We start from the raw sequence: 22,014 nt of genomic DNA, 5'->3' as shown, positions 1-22,014 counted from the left end.
CTTGCAAAAGTTCTGCAGCCGATGACACACCATAACATAGGGGATTGTAAAGGAACTGACCAGCATGTGTAGAAAAGGCTGTAATGTACTTGTAATAAATATATGATGTTACAACGCAAACAATTACAATGCATGCTTTTACAACACAGTTTTTACATCACAACTATAATTACATTGCATGCCATTACAATGCATTTTTTAAAACTACGATTACAACACATTCCATTACAATGCATACCATTACAATGCATACCCACACACTGCATAATACTTTTAGGGCAACAGTAGGGTAAGTGTTGGATAGTGTAGGGTTAAAAATTACTATTCCCACTCCAGTGAGTGCAACAGTTGGGTAAGTGTTGGATAGTTTAGGGGTAAAAATTACTATTCCCACTCCAGTGAGTGCAACAGTAGGAAAAGTGTTAGATAGTGTAGGGGTAAAAGTTGCTATTCCCATGTACCCCAAAACACATAACCACCCTAAAACTAAAAAATCTCCATTACTTAATGTCATGCGTTGTAATGGCATGCATTGTAGTGACATGTGTATTAATAGTATATGCTGTAATGGCATGCAATGTAAAGGCAGTTGCGTTGTAACAGTTGTGTTGTAAAGGTAGTGTGTTGTAATGACTGCGTTGTAATGGAAGTTTCCCCTTGTAATTATACTGGAGTTCCAACTGATGATATCCTTTATTCATATCCAAGAAAGAGAATTCCTTCGCACCATTTAATTGTGTTATCATGTCGGCATTGTGCGGACCTTGACATGATTCTCTTTCAATTGCCTTATTCACTTGATACATATCCACACAGACGCGTACAGCTCATTCACTGTCCCTTTTGGGTACTACCACAGTGGGAGAAACTGATGTAGTTGGGCCAGTGGAACCCTTAATGATATCATGTTTGAGTAAAGAATCCTGTAAGCGAAAGGCAATTTGTCTGTGTCTTTGAGCAATAGGATGGACGCTCTCATTAAGGTGTAACGGTACTTTCGTCGCCATGGGTTTTCCCAACCCACAAAACAATGAAGAGAATTAACTTACTATTTCATGGAGAGCATTCATGTTATAGTTCATGGATATCAGTCCCATATCAGCAGCTGTGCCAAAGCTGAGTAAACAGGCACCTGACGCCGTACGTTGAAGCAGATGAATGGGTACTTGTATTTTTGTTTTCTTATGCTTCGTCGTTGCTACAAAGGAACATTGGCTTCTTAGTGTCATTAATGCCGCCCACGTATACACTTTAGTTGTCAATTGTGTAAGTTAGGAAAATGGTCTATTATATTTCTTCTCAGGCACAATATTTATTGACACACCAATATCAATAATAAAATGAACTGAATAACCATTGATGTTCAATGTGATCTTTGGACAATGTTTGCATTATTTTGATGCTTTTGTCTGGTCGATTTCTCTTGAACTGGTGTTTTTCTCCAAAGGCGGTCAGCCCAACATATGCATACTTTTCTGAAGTAAATATCAACATAACACAAGCATCTTCTTCACTGTCACTTGATGTTGATACGGAAGAGCTGATTGACAAAGATTTAGATGTTGATTGACTTTGTTTGGTGTCGATTTGCCTCAGCTGATGCGGTTGCTAGGTGTATGGGTGTGCATCGAACGGCCAACCACCGCTTTTGACTCTTTAAACTTCAGAGACCTTTGGAGTTCTTCTGAGCCCCACTCTGGACCTTTGATGCAGCGCTGTGGCATGATGACTATCTTTACTCAGCACTGGTAAGCAAATGACAGCTTCTTTTATCACTTTGTCTTTGGGCATCTCTTCGCGCCGATTGTCACCTGATTGACATCTGCCTCACATCGCTTCTGTTTGCAGTGATATTTTGCACGTTGTGGCTCTTTCTAAACCTGGTTGCATCCGCCTATAGCCCTATTACCCCATTTAGATGTATGGCTTTGAGTTGTGTAGTAGCACAGTGCCTCTTGTGCGCCCTTCCCAGCAGTTTCTCATCCACCGATATATAGACTTTGCAGTGAAGCTTTTCTTATCTTCAAATGCTTTACACAGAACTGGGGTTGAGCTTTGAACCCACATAGGCCAGACGTAATTTTCACACTTCGACAGGGGAACACGAGGCACGTACCAGTAATTTATTGGACAACAGGAAATTATCTGGGAGCGCACTGTTGCTCTTTGAGCTAGTATATCCCCTATATTATCACCAGTGGCAGTGTCCTCCCCAGACTGGGTACTCATCAATGACTATGCCACTCAAAGAGCTTAGTATAACACGTCTTTATTCTTTTGCGAGTAACCGCAAACTCAACATTCTAACCCTGCATTAATTCCACTACCCTCTAAGTGCTAAGTTTACAGTTCTATGGACTACATCAGGAGCCACAAAAGTCCATCATTACAAACCGACAGAACACTACACCGGTGTCAATACTAATGGGGAATATTTAGCAAAGCATTTAGGATTACGGAAATCAGTACTGCAGAAGTATTCTATTATATACTCTAGGAAGTCTTTGTGAATCGGCCCAGAAACATAAACTTGGCTATTAGTAAAAGTGCAGTGAGGACCAGTGCTTACTATCTGTACACATTGCATATGAAAGTCCCCACAATAATCATATTTTATTACCACCTTAGAAGTTTTGAGGCAATTCACAAATTCGCAAAGATATGTAAGCATTTGTAAAAGAGCACGGCAGTGGTACTTCTTTAGGTATTTCAAAATGCCTTTGTATGTAGGGGCCTGCTCATGAACTGAAATTTATAGAATGTTTGATATTACTACAGTAGTACTACTCACATACTATGAAATACAATTCAGAATCTTGCGGGAGGAGAACTCAATCCCCACCACTTCTATCTTTTCTGTGTAGAGATCTCCACCACATGTGCAGTATGCCTGGATAGGTAATATAATGTTTTACCAGTAATTGTTTGAGGGGCAAGGAGAAGTTGATGGAAAATGAGGAATAATTACTTATAAACGAGACAGGTTTAGCAAGCGGTAAGGAGGGCTTTAGGAGAGACATGCATATACAAATACATATATACACACACACAAAAGAGTACACTCATTGCTATTCGAAAACAATACTTCTAAAGGTACTACAGCCAGAAAGGTTCCAAAAGAGTAGTGAATGTACTCCAGCTCAGCCATGGAGTGAGTCAAGCACCACATAAGGCAACTCATGGACACTGCAGCACTGTCCCCTAGAAAACAGTTGAGTCACCCTAAGGCCACAGGAATTATTGTTAAATAAAGCACATTATTTTGTCTTTTAAAATAAGAAAAAAATGATATATATATATATATATATATATATATATATATATATATATATATATATATATATATATATATATATATATATATATATATATGAAACTACATGTAAAATAATAATTCATTTTGATAATGAACACAATTTAATAGCATTAATTAAATGAAAATGTTAAACTTTTGTTAAAAATTACAATAATATAAATTAATTCAACACAACTTTTGCAATATTTACTGTATATTAAATAAAAATATAAAAGTTATTGTAGGTGAATTCTTTAAATTAATATTTTAATTAATTAATTAAATAATTAATTAAGTAATACACATTCAATATGATGAGTTAATGTGTTGTACATTCAATATTATTAGTTGTAATTTATGAATACATATTTTTATTAGTTTGCTTTTATATGTTCATATTAAAAGAAGCTTATTGTTTTTTTCAAGAATACTACACTTTAACATTTATCCCTATATTTTCACACAGGAAGAGCTCTGCCTTGGAGGTGGAGATCTCATTAATCCTGTTGTTGGAGGCGCCTCCAGAGGAAGGGGACTTGTAAGTTGACTTATAGGTGTACATCTACACTCACAAAAGGTCAATAGCAAAAATATGTTGATTTTCACCTATTTGTAGTAATAAATGTATAGTTGAGTACCTCTTTAAATGTATATTTCTTCTGTGAAATACACCATAGACCTCTAAGTAAGTCATGCCTTGCACTGCTCTCAAAAAATTGTGCTGCACTAGATCTAAGTGAAAGCTGCTCTAAATCAATGTCTCTGAAATATGAATATTTATATGGCAAGGTCCTTATTCACAACCTTTATTTGCACAAAAGTAAAATTAGGGTAAACAAGGATAAGGATGGGAATGTACAGTATTCTTAGATTTCTCTCGATGCCTTCCTTATACTAGGCATTTGGAATTTATGACATTTTCAAAGAAAGGATATGCACAGGGCACTCTTACATCATATTTATGAATTAAGAAAGCAATGGCCTCTGTGCCAAGCTGATGTTTAGAGCACATATGTATTTTTCTCTTGATGGAGTACAAAGTCCTGCTGCCTGAGGTGGGGGTAAGGAGATTGCCACAGACGAGGAAGCCTGATGCGCACTTCCTGGCCAACTCATAAATATGCATGTGATATCACTAGTGGATGGGCTTGAAGGTTTTTTCCTAGCTCCTTCCACGCCCCTCTAAGGATTGAGCTGGTGGGCAGAGTTACAGGAGGGGCTCAGTGGAGCTAATGCTGAAACTGCTCCTCCCTAGCCAAGTGAAACCTTGTGATGCTTTTTTGTCCATGATTGGGAGGGAGGGAGGCAGGTGGGAAATAGGATGGGAGGACCATTCTTTAAACTATTCCTCTTACCATGCCTTCAACCACATAAATAGAAGAATTGGATTAGCAGGTGTGGATTGGATGGAGAGTGAGTAGGATTGTTCCTATTCCACCCCATTCCAATCAAAATTTCCTGAATCTGTTTAACACATATCCCTCATTTTACAACGCTTTTCTCTCCAAGTGAAGGATTGTAAAAAAGAAGAGCTTTGTGCCTGTGCCCCAGAAAATGCGTCAGGCACTACTTGGATATTTGTTTATACTTAGAAGAAGTAAAAAGATTGTCTGACTCCATTCTTGGGCACAGACATGCAGTTCTGTGACCTGGCTCCTTGTCAGATGCTATTTGCATTTTTCTTTTCTTAAGAAAAACATTGGAAGAGTATCTGACTCTTTGCTGGGACACAGAAACTCAAGTCTGTGCCCCAACAAAGGACCAAATGCTATTTGGATATATGCCCCAGAGAAGAACTGGGTTCTGGTTGGATTGATTCTTCAGCTATCAAAAGTTCCAAACTGCATCTGGCTCTCTCACTGTGTACAGACCTATAGGTCTGTGTCCCAGAGAGTAAAAGTCTGTCTCTTTGTTGGGGTACATAAACATATGTCTATTCCTGGGGTCATCCACTAACCAGGGAAGCCTACCACACTACGAATTTCTGAAAACTAGTCTTGTCTGGTGTGGTTGTGTAGATGATGTCACCTTTTCTGACTCAGAATTATGTGCACAGGTCATAAATTTGTCAAAAAAGAATTTCCTCATGTTTGTGTGAGGGAAAGTTCTGGAATTTGTGGGGTATAGTAAAGTTGCGACCACTCAGTATTCCCACAGTTCTACCAATAAAAAAAGCACACTATATGTGTTGATTTGCCTATCATAACTGATAGGAAGAGGCCAAATCTATAACTGAGTGAAGAAAATATTATGTCATTGTGGGAAACAACAAAGTTCCCCCCACGCAGTTCTACCAATCAAAACAGTACCTCACATATGTGGGTCAGCCCATCATAATGGATCGGAAGAAGCCAAATATGTGACTGTGTGAAATCAGTATGATGTCAATGTGGTCTTTGCATAGCCAAACATTTGATCTATTACTGTTCTGTACAATAGGCCCACCACACATGTAGAGTACTGTCTTTTATGCGAGAAGTGTAAGATGGTTGGACTTTTGTCATTTGTCTGAAGTTCTGGAATTTTCTGATACAGAAAAAAGAAAAAATATTGTTACCCAAACTGTTACATTTGCAGGAGATTCTCGATAATAAAACTTGTTAGGAACCATACAAGCCAGATCAGCATTAATTCCCCTGTGTGTCTAGGTTTAAGAAATGTCAGAGATTGGTAAGTTCCTCTGGTTGCAGACAACCACTAGTCCAAATTCTAAAGACATTTCCCAAGGAATTTTCCAATCACAAACATTCCCTGGTTCATAGTGTGTGGATCCCCACTCGAAGCCATGGACAAAAAAAGGTGTTTTATAATCCCACACTCAAAAGACACAGGGGAACACATATTTTGCATGAGCCTTTGCAGGGGCATGTTTCTGTGTGAGAAGGACTGAAGGAATCTACCATGCTTTGGGGAAAATATACTGGAAATCTGACATACATACTTTTCAGCGCATTTTCACTGCCAGTCACTAACAGTAACAGTGGTCTGGCAACCACTATAGCAACCTTATGACGTGTAGATGGTAATGATGCCTAGCTATGGTAGGTTTCCATACAGCTTGAACGTAATACAGGCAACCAAAAACAGGTAGTCTAAACCAGCTTTTTCACTTTCACTTGCTTTCCAAATTTCTCAAATGAACTACACCTAGTTGATCATCTATGGGCACTCCAAACTCATGGTACACCCATACAGGCCCACATTCAGACCCAGAAGAACAATATTGGGAGTCAAGCCTTGGCATGGATATTTTCCTGTGTGTCTCAAAGACTTGAACTGTGGAGTTCCCCAAGCTTCATGGCCAAACCATGTTCAACATTTACATTACACCACTCACCAACATCATTAGAGCACATGACATCTCTATCATTTCCTGCAATGATGACTAAACAGCTTATCATATCAGTGTCCAACAAATCTACCACCACCAGAACCAACTTCACCAAATCAATGATACACATAGTAGAGTGGACGAAAACCAACTGACTAAAACTCAACTCCTACAAGACCGAAGTGCTGATCTTTGGGAACAATAATACCCCCTGTGACTCTATTTGGTAGGAATCAGAACTTGGTCCCACACCAAAATCCACCAACCTTGCAAGAAACCTGAGAATCATCTTAGACAAAAAACTCAACTTAGCAGCTCAGGTAAATGCAATCAACTCCTCTTGCTTCCATATACTACGCATCCTCTGAAAAGTCTTCAAATGATTTCCCAGAAACACCGGATGTACGGTCACTCCAGCCGTCGTCACAAGCAGAAAAGAGTACGGCAATGCACTCTATGCAGAATCTCTAACCACTTCTTCTACCAACTTGAGACCATCCAGAATGCTGCAGCAAGACTCATCCTAGTCCTCCCATATCGCACCCACATCACTTAGAAGATTCCACACTTCAATATCTTGGTGGTTCTTAGTTCCTTGGAGGAAAACGTGTCCACTGGCTTGGGAGCTTCAACACAATTTCTCACAATACACTTGCACAGTCAAGGAAAATTACAGTTGCAACTGGTCAGCTGCAGTGATCCTATGTTTGGCTTGGCAGATTACTTCTTCCAGTTCTGTTGTACCTGTTGCTGATCAGAGAGTAAACTCCTTTTCCTTTGACACAGACACTGTTCTTTCTTGGTGGAGCCTTGTGAGTGCACCAGGTGCAAATGTTCTGAGTATAAGCCTTCAGGGGTGGAATCCAAGGGTCCAACAGGGCAGTCCTTCTTATTTCATTCCAGGTAGTTTTCTAAGGAGCTCCTGCCGCTCTTCCATGTTTATCCTCCATTCCGGGCTAGAAGAAGGGGGTACCCTAACCAATAGGGGTAAAGCTGCCTCCCTCTTCAATCACCACATCTAAGATACCTCCATGGGATGCCAATAAACAAATACTGTCAATTTAAACTCCTCACAAATTGCATAAAGGGCACTACACAACTTAGGTCCAGCATACATAAGAATCCACCTCCACTTTCACCAACCCACTAGACACCTGTGCTCAGCCTCAGTCTCTCTTGCCCACACACCTCGTATCCACAAAAGCAGATTGGAAGGCCTAGCCTTCTCCTACAATGCACCTGTTGCACATAGCATTTTTGGGGGAACACTTGCACCTATGGTGTTTTAAACTTGTGTCTAGCCTGCCACTGCATGCCTGTGTGTGCGCAATTGCACTTGTGCTCAGGTTGGCCTCTGTAAACCACTAGCCAATCCTGACCGGACCTTTCACCACCAATAAAGCACCCAGAGGGTATGTCTCAAGGTGTGAAGCGAGTGGTGGGTGCAATGCCAGGCAGGTACACATGCGAGTTCCCTGCCCTGGTAGTGAAGAATACCAATGTGTGTTTTCATTACCTGCGAGCTTTGCTCTTCCAGTAGGCTAACATGGGGAAATGGTTGGAATTACTTCAGGCTGCAATAGAGTATTGCAGTGAAGCAGCCTCATAATTTTGCCTATCATTGAATTCACAATGACAACCCACTTTCTGTGTGTAAGAAGCAGACTCTCTATATAGTGTACTAAAATGAAGTACACTGAGCAGAGAGTCCAGTGGGTCTCCAATTGATTTACAGAAGATAAAGTAGATAATACCAAGGCTTTCTTATGTGGTAGTGCGGGTAAGCAGTTAGTCTCATCAGAGGGTAGTGCTAAACATTTGTTGTACTCACAGAGGTAATACATGAAACATACACTCAAAGAATAAATTTGAGACCAAATTAGAAAAATAACACTTTATTGTGTATATATTTCAAACTCAAGAACTTCGTTCAAAGGAAAGTACAGTTTTCAAAAGAAATGTGCACTGGTAAGTAAAACGTTCAAACCTGTGTTCTTTTATGCACAATGCAATCCTATGGGAAGAAAAGTCAAAGATGCATAAAGATAGTTACAGTCGGTTTCTGGGGTTCACCTTCTGGGATCGGAGTAGTAGTGGGCCAGGGTTCAAAGTTCTACCAGCAGTGTTTTGGGAACTGCTCGGGTTCTACCGGGAGCAGGGTGCTGGCGAGGCTTGTAGCTGGGGCACTACGGAGGAGGGGGGCCACCTGAAAAGAGGCTTCACAGGGGAACTTGCAGGTAAGTATGAATATTCACCAACAGGGGTTCAGGTCTCAAGGCGTCTTGGAGCATGGGGACACAGCAGATTTGTCAGCACCTGGGTCTAAGGGATTAGGAGCAGAGTGTTTATGTCAGCTGGGCTGGTGCACAAAGATGCACCTTGCGGTCAGGGACAAACAGCTAGAAGAGGGTAAAACAATGTAGCTATGCCACTCTCAAAGTGGGTATCAGAGATGCTGGCATTCCTCAATGGCTGCTTGGTCCTGATGTAGTGAGAATTCAGACTATACTCTCGCTCTTGGTGTTTGGTGTAGGGCATCCAGTACCCCGGGGGTTGATACTGGGCAGCTCTGGGTTGTCCTGGTGTGTTCACACTTGGTGAGGAGACAGATCTGACCTTCCAGAGGATGAGTACCTTTTCCTGGTCATATGCAGCATTGATTGGGCTGGGAAGCTGCAAGGCAGTAGACCAGACTCTGATTGTCTGTGCCTGCGGACTGCAGGGGAGTAGCTCCCCTGCTTCAAGGGAGACTTGCAGTATTTGTTGAGGTGGTGGCAGGATACTCAAGGTTTTGGCAGTTCTCCAGCTTTCTGGATGAGTCACTCTGTTGCGATTGTCGAGAGAGGGCTGAGGATGGCAGGGTTTCGAAACCAAAGTCCAAAGTTCTGCTGCAGTTCTCACCAGGCAGTGACTCTTCTTCATCCTTCTTTAGTTGATCCATTGAATCTGCGTTCTTGGGTTCAGGGGTGCTACCTCATTGCTCAATTTAGGGGTGTTTACAGAGAGTGACACATAGTGACCAATGGACTACCATAGGGTGTCTACACTCTCTTTATGACAACTTCCTGAAGGAAGTGGGCACAACCCTAACTCTAGAATGCTAATTCCATACAAAACAACACAGAGGAATCTGAAAAGTGCATTCCACATCAGTTGGCCCACCTTAGGGGTGGTGCTGGCTGAATGTAGGTACACCTACTCTTACTAATTTCCTACCTGTCTAGCCGCAAAAAGTGGAGCCAGGACAGGTGGTTGGGCACTTCAACTATCTGGAGATCCCGAGACACATAACAAAGGCAGCAGGGCCTTCGAAACATCCCGCTCCTGGGTGTCCATCCTGCTTGAAGGAGATGTGAACACCTTCTCCCAGAGCAGGCTTTGTTCATGACCTTGAAGAGCAAAGCCTCTTACCTCAGGAGGTCTGAAATCTCTCTGTGGTGACTGGCTGATCAAGACCAATCAGTCAACACACTAGTAGTCCGTAAGTTTTCAGGGAGCACCTATAAGCTGTCTCTGCGTGAATTTACTAATAACTTCAGCACTGGCATCAATGTGGGTTTTATAAGACAAGGTATTTGTTACCAAAAACCATGGGGAACAGTGAAGCCATCATGTGGCTGGGGAACTCCTAATCAAGGGTGTCCAGCCCATTTACTTGTCATGACTTCCCTGCGCACTCGTAATATCTAAGGACAAACTTAGATATCACTAGAACACATCCACTGAGGCAGATATACCCACATATGGGTATAGCGCACCCTTCCTTTGGGCTGTAAGGCCTACTGCAGGGGTGAGTTACCTATACCAAATGCAGTGTTTTGTTGGTATGTGTGGCATGCTGACTCTTCAGTTTTCTCTGTACCAAGACACGCAGGATGTAATGGCAGTTTGCATGAGCCTGATGAGGGGTTCCTTAGGGTGGCACAATTCATACTGCAGCCATTAGGGACCATCATTAGGTCCAATGCCCTAGGTCCCAGAGATACCACTTACTAGGGACTTACAAGGGTTCCTAAAGGGGTGGTAATTGTGGAACAATCATACAGTTTAGGGAAAGAACTAGGGTGCTGGGGACCTTGTTAGCAGGAACCAAGCCCTCTCTTAGTCAAAGTTGCCCAGATACCAGGCAAAAAGAGGCGGGGGAGTGCTGTAACAAAAATCAAGTTTCCTACACTGTGGTAAAGGTGGTTTGTCATTACTAGCCTATAAATGCCCCTTCTAGAAAGTGTTTTTTGTATAAACAAGGGGGACTCACTTGGTAGCTATGGACCATGGGTATCAGTTAATTGAAGAAACAAAGGTCCTAAGCTAAGCACAATTACAAATTGATACTATATTGATAACAATAGGCTGCTATATATTTTCCTTGCCCAGCCGGACAGGGAATTTATTATAAATCAGATCAAGTGTTTAAGAGTTTAGACACATTTGGCAACAAACAATTTATTGCAGTAAGGCACAGTCCTGCGCCGTACTGGAGAGGTAAGAAAAAATAGAAAGAAAAGGTAGTAGGAGAGAAAGATTCTTCAGGCAAAAAGAGTGAGCGATCTGGGCACTGTTAGAATCAATGTTATCAGTGTTTCCCAGAGTAGAACATACACACAATAATATACAATAGTCAGACGCATGTCTACTAGAAGGAGTCGACGTTTTGATCCTGTGCTCTAGTTACAAGGGGATCATCTTCAGGACTTAACAAATTAATTGCCTGGTTAAACAATATATACGCCTCTGCAGGGGCTTGGGTAAGGCCACAGGGCATACAAGACCGCTGTGTGTTCTGACAGAGTTGAGAGAGCTCATACGGCACGGCTCATGGAGGGGCAGGGCGTGTGGCATAAGCTCAAGTAAGGTAGGGACTGTCGGCGTTTCCAAGTTGGGCAGCCGTGGTGGCAACGCGGGCTAAGAAGCCTTCTTGTTGAAAAGCGGTCGATAGGTTCAAACGATCCGCAGGTATTAGAATGATGTCTGGATGCAAGCGAGCCGCATTGGGGGTTCGCTACAGGTTCCGCGCTTCTAGAAAGTGGGCCTTTCTGAGCTCTAAAACTCTTTGTGTGCCTTTTTGGTTGGCTCCAGTTTACACTGGAGGCCGGGGAGCACATCTGTGCCTTCCCCAGCAACAGTTAGAGTAATAGACATGCAAATAAAATGACAGACCTCTGCGATTTGAGGGTTTCGGTGATAAGATTGGGAGGAGGTGTTTTGACACAGCCTCTGGGAATAAGATCATGGCACCACTAAAGATTAAGATCAGCATTTCACGGCCTCATGGCAGAAAGGCCTGAAATTTAGGGGAGACAACCGTGGTTCAAAGGGAGACCCTCTGTGCCACCCCCAACCTTCCAAGGCACACTACAGTATAACCACTAGTGCCATACTTCAGCAGGCCATAGATACACTTGTGGTGATGTGGGACCTGAGAACCTGTAACTGTGTGGCGCACACTGCCAGAGGAATCTGTTGTGCACAAGGAGAAATACTGCCATTCGAAGGGATAGTGCACCCTTTCAGAATAGTTGCTGGCATGGGCTTACTACCTGCTGCTGTGTGGTACCCTGAAGTGTCTTTCTCCAAAGGATTGTTGGCAGGCCCCCTGTTCTTTTGGAGGTCTCAGGGACATCAAAAATCTCCTACGACGGACCCACACAGTCTACTTGAAACACCTGGAAGGAAGTGCCCTCTGAAGTGCCCACATTGTCTGCTGGATCCCTAGTAGTGTGGCAGGGAGGTACTGAATTTGCAACTCTTCGTTGTGTGTGGCCGGGACTGTCTGGTGTGATCCGAATCAATAAGCACCAGGCGTTGTGCCTTCTTTCAAGGGAGGTACTGAGAGTAGAACTGATGGTGGAAAGCTGGAATTGTCCGGTGTGACTTGTATCACCATGCACCAGACGTTGTTCCCAGATCGCCTGGGTGCGACTCTGACTGATGTGTACTTGATGGGGCTCCTCTTTCTTCTGTGAGGTTCCCCAGCTTCATTCTCCATTCGTCGATTGTTCCTTTTTGGGCCATCAGTGTGATGGACTATCTGCCCTCTCCTCACCTGGCCCCCGACAACATAGTGTTGCCAACTAGTATTGCCCGGATCTAGCCTGGGTAGTGAGAGTGATTGACTTGGCTGAAGGAACGCTTCAGAGAGCGATTAACCCCATCGGCGGTAATGACGAGCTCAGCTCGTCATGAGGCACAGTGGAGCTGCACTAATGACGAGCTGAGCTCGTCATGTATAATGGATATGAAGACCCTTCAGCACAGCAGGGGAATTGCTGTAGCATCGATGTGGTTAAAAGCGGGTCAAGAGACTGCGTGTCCCCACCCATGCTTCGCAGAACTGGGCTGGTGCCGAAAATCACAGTGTGGAACCCTTACTGACTGACAGACTATCGCCCTCAACTGCTTCTGCTCCGCATCCTGTGGGGGAACATCACGAGTTGTGGACAAGCCCCCATTTGACGATTGCTTCCTATTTAGTCCTGCTAACTTTCCCCACCTTCTTCCCAGGGACTTTAAGTGTGATTTCAGCCTAGTATCGGCCTAGTATCCAGGGGGAGGGATGGTTGTCTCCAGCCTGTTGCCATAGGGCAGTCGGGTGAATTGGAGACAAGCTTGGGTAATGGGTCTGCAGCGTGTTATCAGTCGACCTACTTGATATCGTTTGTACCACATTACGGTGCTGTGGGCGTATATGTGGAGTGCGTTCCATACGAACCTGCCTGATATCTGTTGCACTGCATATAGGTTCTGAGGGAGTGTGTGTGCGTGTGTGTGTGTGTGACTCAGGACCAGCCAGGATTCATTACCCTGCCCGGCAGTGTTGCTTTACTCGTTGATTGCTTGCCAACAGAATACATTTGACCTTGGTTTTAACAGCGGGCCTTGGCCCATGGTGTTACTTAAAAGGATGGTAATTATTTGTTTTTAAATTTTTTGATATCATTGTGATCCTGGGTGCGCCCTATAACTGTGTGGTATTAAGTTATAATAAATGTCAGGGTGGGCTTAGTTTTGACAAAGTTTTGCACCACATAAGGGTACAGGGGGGTATTGTAGGATCTTTCCTAAGCCTGTATACTACTGATGTCATTTTAACACAGTTAGGCGTTGTAACTGCTAGTAATATTATGTGATTAATGCCCAGAAATACATGATATTCATGTTGTGTTAATTAATGTGTGTGTTGAATACAAACTTTAGTTACATACACCAGGTGTGAAGGCTCTTTTCTGATGCTCAGTATATTTATTGTGTGTGAGTGCTGTGCCAATGCTTTACACATTGCCACTGTGGTAAACCTGACTGATAAGTGCCAAACTACCCAAGGGTGAGTGCATGTTATATACAGTGAGTGTAATCACCCACTCCTGATGGGAGTGGTAGGACCTGCCTGACTAGAGCAAAGCCGAAGCCAACCCAAAAGTGCCAGTTCAAGCGCGAGGACACACTGCTCCCAGTATAACCATGCGCTTTATAAAATGTATTATTATTTATTTTCAAACAACATCCAAAACAAGAAATTAACCCCGCTGCTACACATTAGGGACTCCTCCTTGTTTCTTGAATTCAAAAGAGGCTGAAGACCTGGCTTTTCAACTAGCCCACACTCAACTCGTTTAATTATATACCTGCTTCAACACCTGGTTACCTTATTAGGAGATAAGTTGCGCTCTCCAAATCACGTTAAAATAATATACCAGGAGGGACTTACCATGTTAGGAAAAAAAATTGCAAAAAAATCAGACAAATGCCTTTTTTATGTATTCTACCAGTTAGTGAGGACAAAGGCCATCTGGTGTGCTCTCATAGATTCATTAGGTCATACAGAAATAGAAAATATACATTTTTATACTTTCCTATAGTCCTGAGTTTTATATCAGTAATCAAATGATCAGTGTCCTATAAACAGAGATTCTGCCACAATGTCATGATCGTCACTAAAGCTTTACGCAGAATTAACAACTAAAGAACCATAGTGCTACCAAAATAATGTGGCCAAAATATTGAGAAGGTAAGACTATGTATACATATATATATATATATATATATATATGTATATATACACACACACGTATATTTATGTGTATATAATATATATATATATATATATATATATATATATATATATATATATATATATATATATATATATATATATATATATATATATATATATATATATATATATATATATACACAGACCCTCCAGACAAACTGTAGGAAGAGGCCACACAGGGAATTCCGGAAAAGCCTTTAATTGGACAAATAAGCAGGTAAGGCATGATGCATTTCGACTCACTCGTCTTCTTCAGATGCCCCTGCTGCCCTGCATAACAGTCCCAACTCTCCGCTTTAAATGCCTCTGCAGACCTCCCACACTCGATGGGAAGCAACTCCCCTGCCGGTGGACGCTCACCTGCTGTAGTGTTGGTCATCCTATAGCTCCCAGAATACATCATCTCTGGGTAGGTGCTGCGAGGGAAATGAATGGTGAAAGTCCTTGTGGCTGTGGCTCGCTGCAGAACATAGAGTGCTGATGCAGGTGTAAATTCAGTCCTCTGGCTTCCCTGGGTCCCTGCATGCATCATAACCTGCCACAGCACGAGTCCATAGAGTTTAAGGTCGGCACAGTGTCCAAACCTGACCGTGCAGTCACGGGCTGCCGCTTGGCAGCAAACCCCTAATCGACCTGTGCTGGGAAGGGGGGCTATGGTAATCCATAACCTCGGGTGCACATATATATATTTATATATATTAGAGAGAGAGATAGAAAGAGAGGGAGAGGGTTAAATAAATAAAGGAAACCTTTGCTTACCTAGAAATACTTACCTTGTCGATATTATGGACTTCCATATTTTGTTCATGATATTCTTGTAGCACAATATTTTGGAGTACGTATTAAGGAGGAAAATCCTGCACAAATATCACAGAATTGTTTGTGGAAAGTAAGCTTCATAGATAAACCCACATGCTTGATTTAGTCAAACTTCAGGGTAATAATTGATTGGTTAGCTTTGTGGGATGTATGTTTGTCCATTTCAGAAATGCAACAAAATGTTATGCAAATGTGTTGAAAAAATGTAAATATCTTCATATTATTCGTTATGTCTTTGGGCTGCAATGAGCTATAGATATGGCTATTGGACCAATACATAGTTCTGAATGTGCCAAAAAAGATATAGTTTGTTTGGGTGCACAAAAATACCAAAAAGGTACTTGTTTAAACAGCCTAACCCCAGATCCATGGAAAAACCTCTGACCAACAGACTCCCCATCAACCTGGCATTGAAAGGCGGAAGGCTAAAATAATGAGAGAGTTTACTGTAGTGCAGCCACCCGAGCTGTGTACTTTGGTCAAAAAAATCCCTTAAAATAGCAGTAAAGTTGTGAATCACTGGCCACATATTCACTGTCGTTGAATTCATTATGACAAAGAAAACAAAAAGGCAGCTGCTCAAGTGCTGGCCAGAGAGGTTGATTCCCAATAAAATGTGTTAGCGAATATGGATTGATACAAGTATAAACACAAAATACAAAAAGCTTACTTTAAAACCATGCTCTTCACTAATCTGAACAAATAGCTTAAAAGTTTCTGAATGTCTACATTTTTAAATAAATATATCCAAAATTATACAATTCAATTGCACAAAAAATGAGAAAATATTTAAGAAGGTATTTCAACAGCATAACTGGTTGCACTAATTAGATTATTAAGTTAACTGAAAAAAACTTTGAGGATACTTACAACAGTAACAGCATCATTCAGCAATGATTCTCCAAATACCAGGATGTAGAGTTGTTCATTCACGTGGATATTTTCAAACACAGCGAGCACTGCCACAGGATCCACTGCGGATATCAAGCTTCCAAAGAGGAGACTCTGGAGAAGTGTGATGTCAGTTAAACCAAATACCTCAATTTGACAAATCGCAAAGAGTGAAATCCCAATGCCAATGGAGTTAAAGAGCGTCCCCACCACAGCATACCAGAATATGGTGCCAATGTTATCGAAGAATGGACGGGTGGGCATAAAGTACCCAGCATCGAGAACTATGGGCGGAAGAAGGTACAAGAAGAAAACATCTGTCTTCATGGCAGGCGGTGACTTTTCATTAACTCCAAACATGATTCCTCCAAGCAGCAACCCAACCAGAATTAAAAGACAGCTTTCTGGGACTATATGCGGCAACTTGTGATAGAGATGAAAGCCTGGAAAGGAAACATGTGACCGGTTAGAAAAATATGACTATATGTGCTGTTTAGAATACTCTGTCAGGAAACACACAAAAACAGTTGACACATCATTTGAGACAGTCACTCTGTAGGAAAGTGGGTTATAAGCTGGTGGGGGTATTTACCCTCAGCTATTAATAATACCACAATCACCAATAGGCACATTCCAGTCTTAGTAAATTATTCTTTGCTTAACCCTTCGTAGCTTAGAAAAAGAGCAATTAGGCTTAATTTAAAGACAGTTATGCATAAAGCATTTACTAACACCAAAACAGTCTAAGTAAATGACAGAAGACAATAAAAACCCAAGACTAATTTATAAACAGAGACAATATTGTTATGTTTGAAATGACATGCAATACAACACCAAACCTATTCCTACTATATGTGTGGGAATTAGGCCACCATGTGTCTCTTAATAAAGACACCCTTCTTAGAGTATCACCACAGTGGATTTTATTTTCACAACTGCAACATATCCTAGATCACTGCATTATTCTAAAAGAGTGTGCCCCTCGCATCCGTGTACACAAGGCATCAGAGAAGTAGGCGGAAAGGAAAAAAGTGAGGGAAAAGTAGGCAGAGCCTCATGGGAGTAACACCAAGGGAGGGTTACAAGCTGGTACTCGCCTGCATCCTCAGGTTCTCATCATCAGCATCTGCCTACTATCAAAACTGAAAAATGAGGGATGCAGGGTGCAGGGCTAGAAAAAACAAAAAGTGTATAGTGATTTTCTATAAGTGACCCTATAGGAATTCCACCATCTGATTAAGAAATGTGGTATTCCCTATTTTAAAAATGAGCTCAGCAGCACTGGCTACTCAATTTTATTCCTTGCTGTGTGCCTGCTCAGGTAAAACCAACATGTTTCATTGCCTTACACACTTTGGAGGCAATTTCATCAGGGTATTAGGGTCAGCGTCCTCACTGCACCTCGTTTCTTCGTTTATTGTACCTGCAGAAACATAACATACCACACTACATCACCATGTACATGAGAAATACATCAGGTTACACAAAGGTTAAAAAAGACAAAGGAATTGTAAAGAGAATAAAAGGATAGGAGATAGACCACAATCTCTGACCGGACACAATGCAACAACTTAGCTATTTACCAGGTAGTGGCCATTACTTGGCCTACCGGCACCCCGTAGGAGAAACTGATGTGTCCCCTGTGGCTTAGTCACAAGACTCGTTATAGTCGCTGCATGCAGTCAGTCTGTAAAAAAGAAGTAAAGCACACTTGTTGCCATTCTAATGCCCCATATTGACTATCCAGTTCATGCATCTCTCCAATAGTCATATTAAGCCCCATTGATTGCTGTACTTATATTGGGTAATCTGCACACATGGATGCTAGGCCCCGTGCCTCCACTCCTGTATCTCTTCTCCGTGGCACCCCCTTTTTTTGGTGTTTATGTGCTGTACTATGCCGGAGTGCGCAATACCTTACAATACTGCCCCGCTCACTCCTAACTAGTTTATGAGTTAAAGGGTCTTAAAAGGTCTAAACAAAACATGTTTAGAACACATCAGGGTCACCTCCTTACCGACTCGTAGCTTAGACCAGCATAATCCTAAGACCCTTCCCGCAATCGTGTCGGATGGTTCTTTTAAAAAAAATAATTAAAGTCTGTGCGTGGCCCCGTCATACCCGGCGTGTCACTGACGTCCGATTCCTACCCCTTGCATTCACTGGAAAGCGAAAAGGGGCTGACGATGGCGGCCATATTAAAGTGGGTTCCCCAACATAAATCAGCTTATGTATGATTCCTATACTGTCTAATTCCAGCATCTTGGTAGAGTTCTACATTGATCCAGCCTCACGTTATTAACAACAGTTTAGAAACCACCCGTTGCACCACTAAACTTATAGATGTTCGTCTACACAGTACATGTCCAGATGTTATCCCCAGTAGTCTACCAAGCTTACATTAATTGAATGAGTCATTCAGACGAGCATCAGAGCACGAGTAAGACGTCCCGCGCTTGAACACAAAATGATCGCCATAGCGGCACAAATACTAGGATCTTCACACCGGCTGGTGTTAAAGACCAATTAAATCCAAAGAAGGACATTGACCAACCCAAAAGGCGGAGCTTGTCGGCTGACATCCTCCGTACTACAGTTGATCCACCTCTTAAATACATCCTATTCTCTAGGGCTGTCCAACTTTTGCAGTCCTGAGGAACACCCGCTTTTTAGATGCAGACAAATCAGCGCATCAAATTTTAGGGTCGAAACGTCGAGGTTCTGTCTATGTATCAGTCCACACAAAGTTTCAATGAATGAAAGAAATAATTGATCCGTTTTGAAACAAGTGTAATTAATAGTGGACACACGTGATGTAAATATTGTATATATATATATGTATGTCCATGGTTATGTTTTCTGTCTAATCTTCTGTTGAGCACCCAGTCACCAGTCACAACTCACTTCTTAGGTGTACAGTTTTTTTTAAATTTATTGTATGTTCTGTACAGCTTTAATTGATTCAAACAGTGAAGAAGGTCAAAATACAATAATTTGCCTACACCTACTTTTGTGGTCAGGTGTTTGTTTTTAACGATTTCCTCTTAGTTTCTTAAATTGTATATACAGTATATTTTCAATGTAATTGTGTTTTCCGACAAAACCATTGTTTTTCTTTAGCTTAACTACCCAGGTTCTGAGGGTTACTGGGTTACCCTATTACGTTTAATAGCTCCAATGCAAAGCTAAACTTTATTGCATTTAATAAAGCCTTCCTATTGGTAGCCTATGGGGCTAGCAACGCTACAATGGGAAAAAATGACTTTCGCTGTTTTTCTTTACCGGGGTATATACAACATATTTTATATTGTCCTTGCTTTTTATAAAAATTAACTCTACCCTAGCAGCACTTGGGCAGACCCTAAGGCAACTTATAAATAATAAAAGTAAAATTTTGGACTTTAGAAGTATTTTTCATTCTAATATTAAATTTGGATATAGTTTTTAAATAAAATAAGCCTGAAAGGCAGGCCTGGTTTTAAAATGACACCAGAGACCACAGCAATGCACACTTAAGTGCATTAAATGCACTGGGGTCTCTAAACCTATATGCCCTACCATATACCAGGGACTCAAAGGTAGGTTGTCTTTGCCAATTGCCATATACCTTTAGAGGACTGAGTGCTGGCCATGGGCCTGGTTAGCAGAGCCCAGGGCACCTTCAGAGTCAGTAACCACCAACATCAGTAGTAAAAAAAAAAAAACACTTTATTCGATTTAGTTAAAAATCATAAAAGCATGCTACAATCAATTAAAAAAAAAGGGCAATTCAATTTCATAAAAAATTTCATACAGCAATAGCAATATATATACACAGTTTAAAAAACAGCTAAAAATAATTGCTAGCTAAAATTTTACAGATACAAAGAAAAAGAAAACATTTCATCCTCCAACACAAACCCCTATATTACATTTGCATTCTCCTCCTCCTAATCCTGACAGCAGCAACAAGGTAATTAGCCACGCTAAACATAACCAAGGCTGATTCTAACATTTGTAAATACAGGAGAGCTGGTTTTGCCTGTAGAAAAGCTTTGCCCTTCAATAAAGGCACCAAACACTTCTGTCTTGGAATATTGTAAAAATGGCAGAACAGCATTAGATGCATATTATCTTGGAGAGAAAAATTGTCGCAATTGCACACAGGTGCCTCGTCAAGCTTGTACCAACCATGGCTATCACAGAGAACCGTATAAATCTGGTTAAACCGAAATTTAACCAGAAGCCACCTGTGAAAAGGGATGTTTACTATGGCAAGATACGGTTGAATAGCTAGACAAGTAATCTTCAAAAAATGGGCTCTGACCGTGGGTTTTGTAAGTTGATTTTCCTCTCTCTCCAAGCTCTTCAGTTTAAAAAAGTGAAGCTTGACCCAATCTAGATCTGCTTTTTTCAAACCCAGAGGGGAGGAAAATATCTCGGGGCGACCAAGTTCCAAAGAACACTTATAAATATATGACAGCCAAACAGTATCTTTAAATTTGTCCAGTTTTAAACAATCCATCAGTATTTTATGATTCAAACCTAAGTTGTTATTGATCCAAATCCTAATCCATAGAAGAATAGGTGCCATTGAAAGGATATCGGTAATGTACCCTAAACCAAGCTCCTGATGAACTGAGAATGTGGCTGTCGACTGGGGGAGCCCTAGTATAGACCGGAGAAACTTATTCTCCTCCCTTTGAAGGGTTTCACTTTTCACATAGCCCCACAGAGAGTTTTTGCCCTGTACAAGCTTAATAATGCACCGCTCGGCTTCCCTCCAAGTCTCCTTGAAAAGCTTAAAATTGCATTTACCGAGCTCCTCACCGCTTTGGTTTTGGCTGTTATTTGTGGGATCCAGCTTCCCTTAGTATCAAAAATTACACCAAGGTAAGTAAAAACTTTGACATTAATGATCACTTCACCATTACAATAGAAAGATTTGGTGTTATTTTTGACAGCCCCAAATGCCATAACATGGGATTTAGAATTATTTACCACTAAGTCAAGTGAGGACATAAATTCACTAAATGCGTTTAAAAGTCTCTGCAGACCTAAATGTGTCCGGGCTATTAAAGCAGCGTCATCCGCGTACAGGAGAACAGGAATACGAGTATCCCCTGCACGCGGTGTATCCAAAGTAGCAGTTAAAAGATTTTTCTCCAGTGAATTTATGTATAAAGTGAACAGCATGGGGGCAAGGATGCAGCCTTGCCGTACACCCCTGCTCGATTTAAACCAAGATGTGCCATTTCCTTCTTGGTCCATTCTAATAGATGCCTTTAAGTCTTTGTGAAGTTCAGCCAGAAAGTGGACAAGAGGAGGGTCAAGTCCCAATTTTAACAACATGGACCACAGCCGAGCTCTGTTAACTAAATCAAAGGCCGTGGACAGGTCCATGAACGCAACAAAAATTGACCCCATTCTTGCCGTTGTATATTTTGAGATTATCAAATGTAGATTTAAACATTGGTCCTCTGTACCTCGTCCTGAACGGAACCCGTACTGGGCATCTGATAAAATATCATTTTCCAAAGTCCACTTATTAATTCTCGCAAGCAATACTTTACTCAGGACCTTCATGGAAGAATCCAACAAGGATATAGGGCGGTAGCATTTGGGGTCACTTCTTTGCCCTTTTTTAA

General features: G+C 41.6%; 1 protein-coding gene across 1 annotated transcript in view; it reads right to left on the bottom strand.

The window, feature by feature from the left end:
* LOC147698070 (sodium/hydrogen exchanger 2-like) overlaps positions 1–22,014 on the bottom strand; it is an 866,654-nt gene that overhangs the window by 741,896 nt on the left and 102,744 nt on the right. The window contains exon 2 of the mRNA XM_086934739.1: positions 16,366–16,829. Within this exon, the coding sequence (XP_086790865.1) occupies positions 16,366–16,829 (464 nt within the window). The remainder of the gene's footprint in view (positions 1–16,365; positions 16,830–22,014) is intronic.

The sequence above is a fragment of the Lissotriton vulgaris genome, chromosome 8 (assembly GCF_964263255.1).
Source record: "Lissotriton vulgaris chromosome 8, aLisVul1.2, whole genome shotgun sequence".
In the NCBI taxonomy this organism is placed as follows: Eukaryota; Metazoa; Chordata; class Amphibia; order Caudata; family Salamandridae; genus Lissotriton; species Lissotriton vulgaris.
This window is presented reverse-complemented; position numbering and strand designations above follow the sequence as displayed.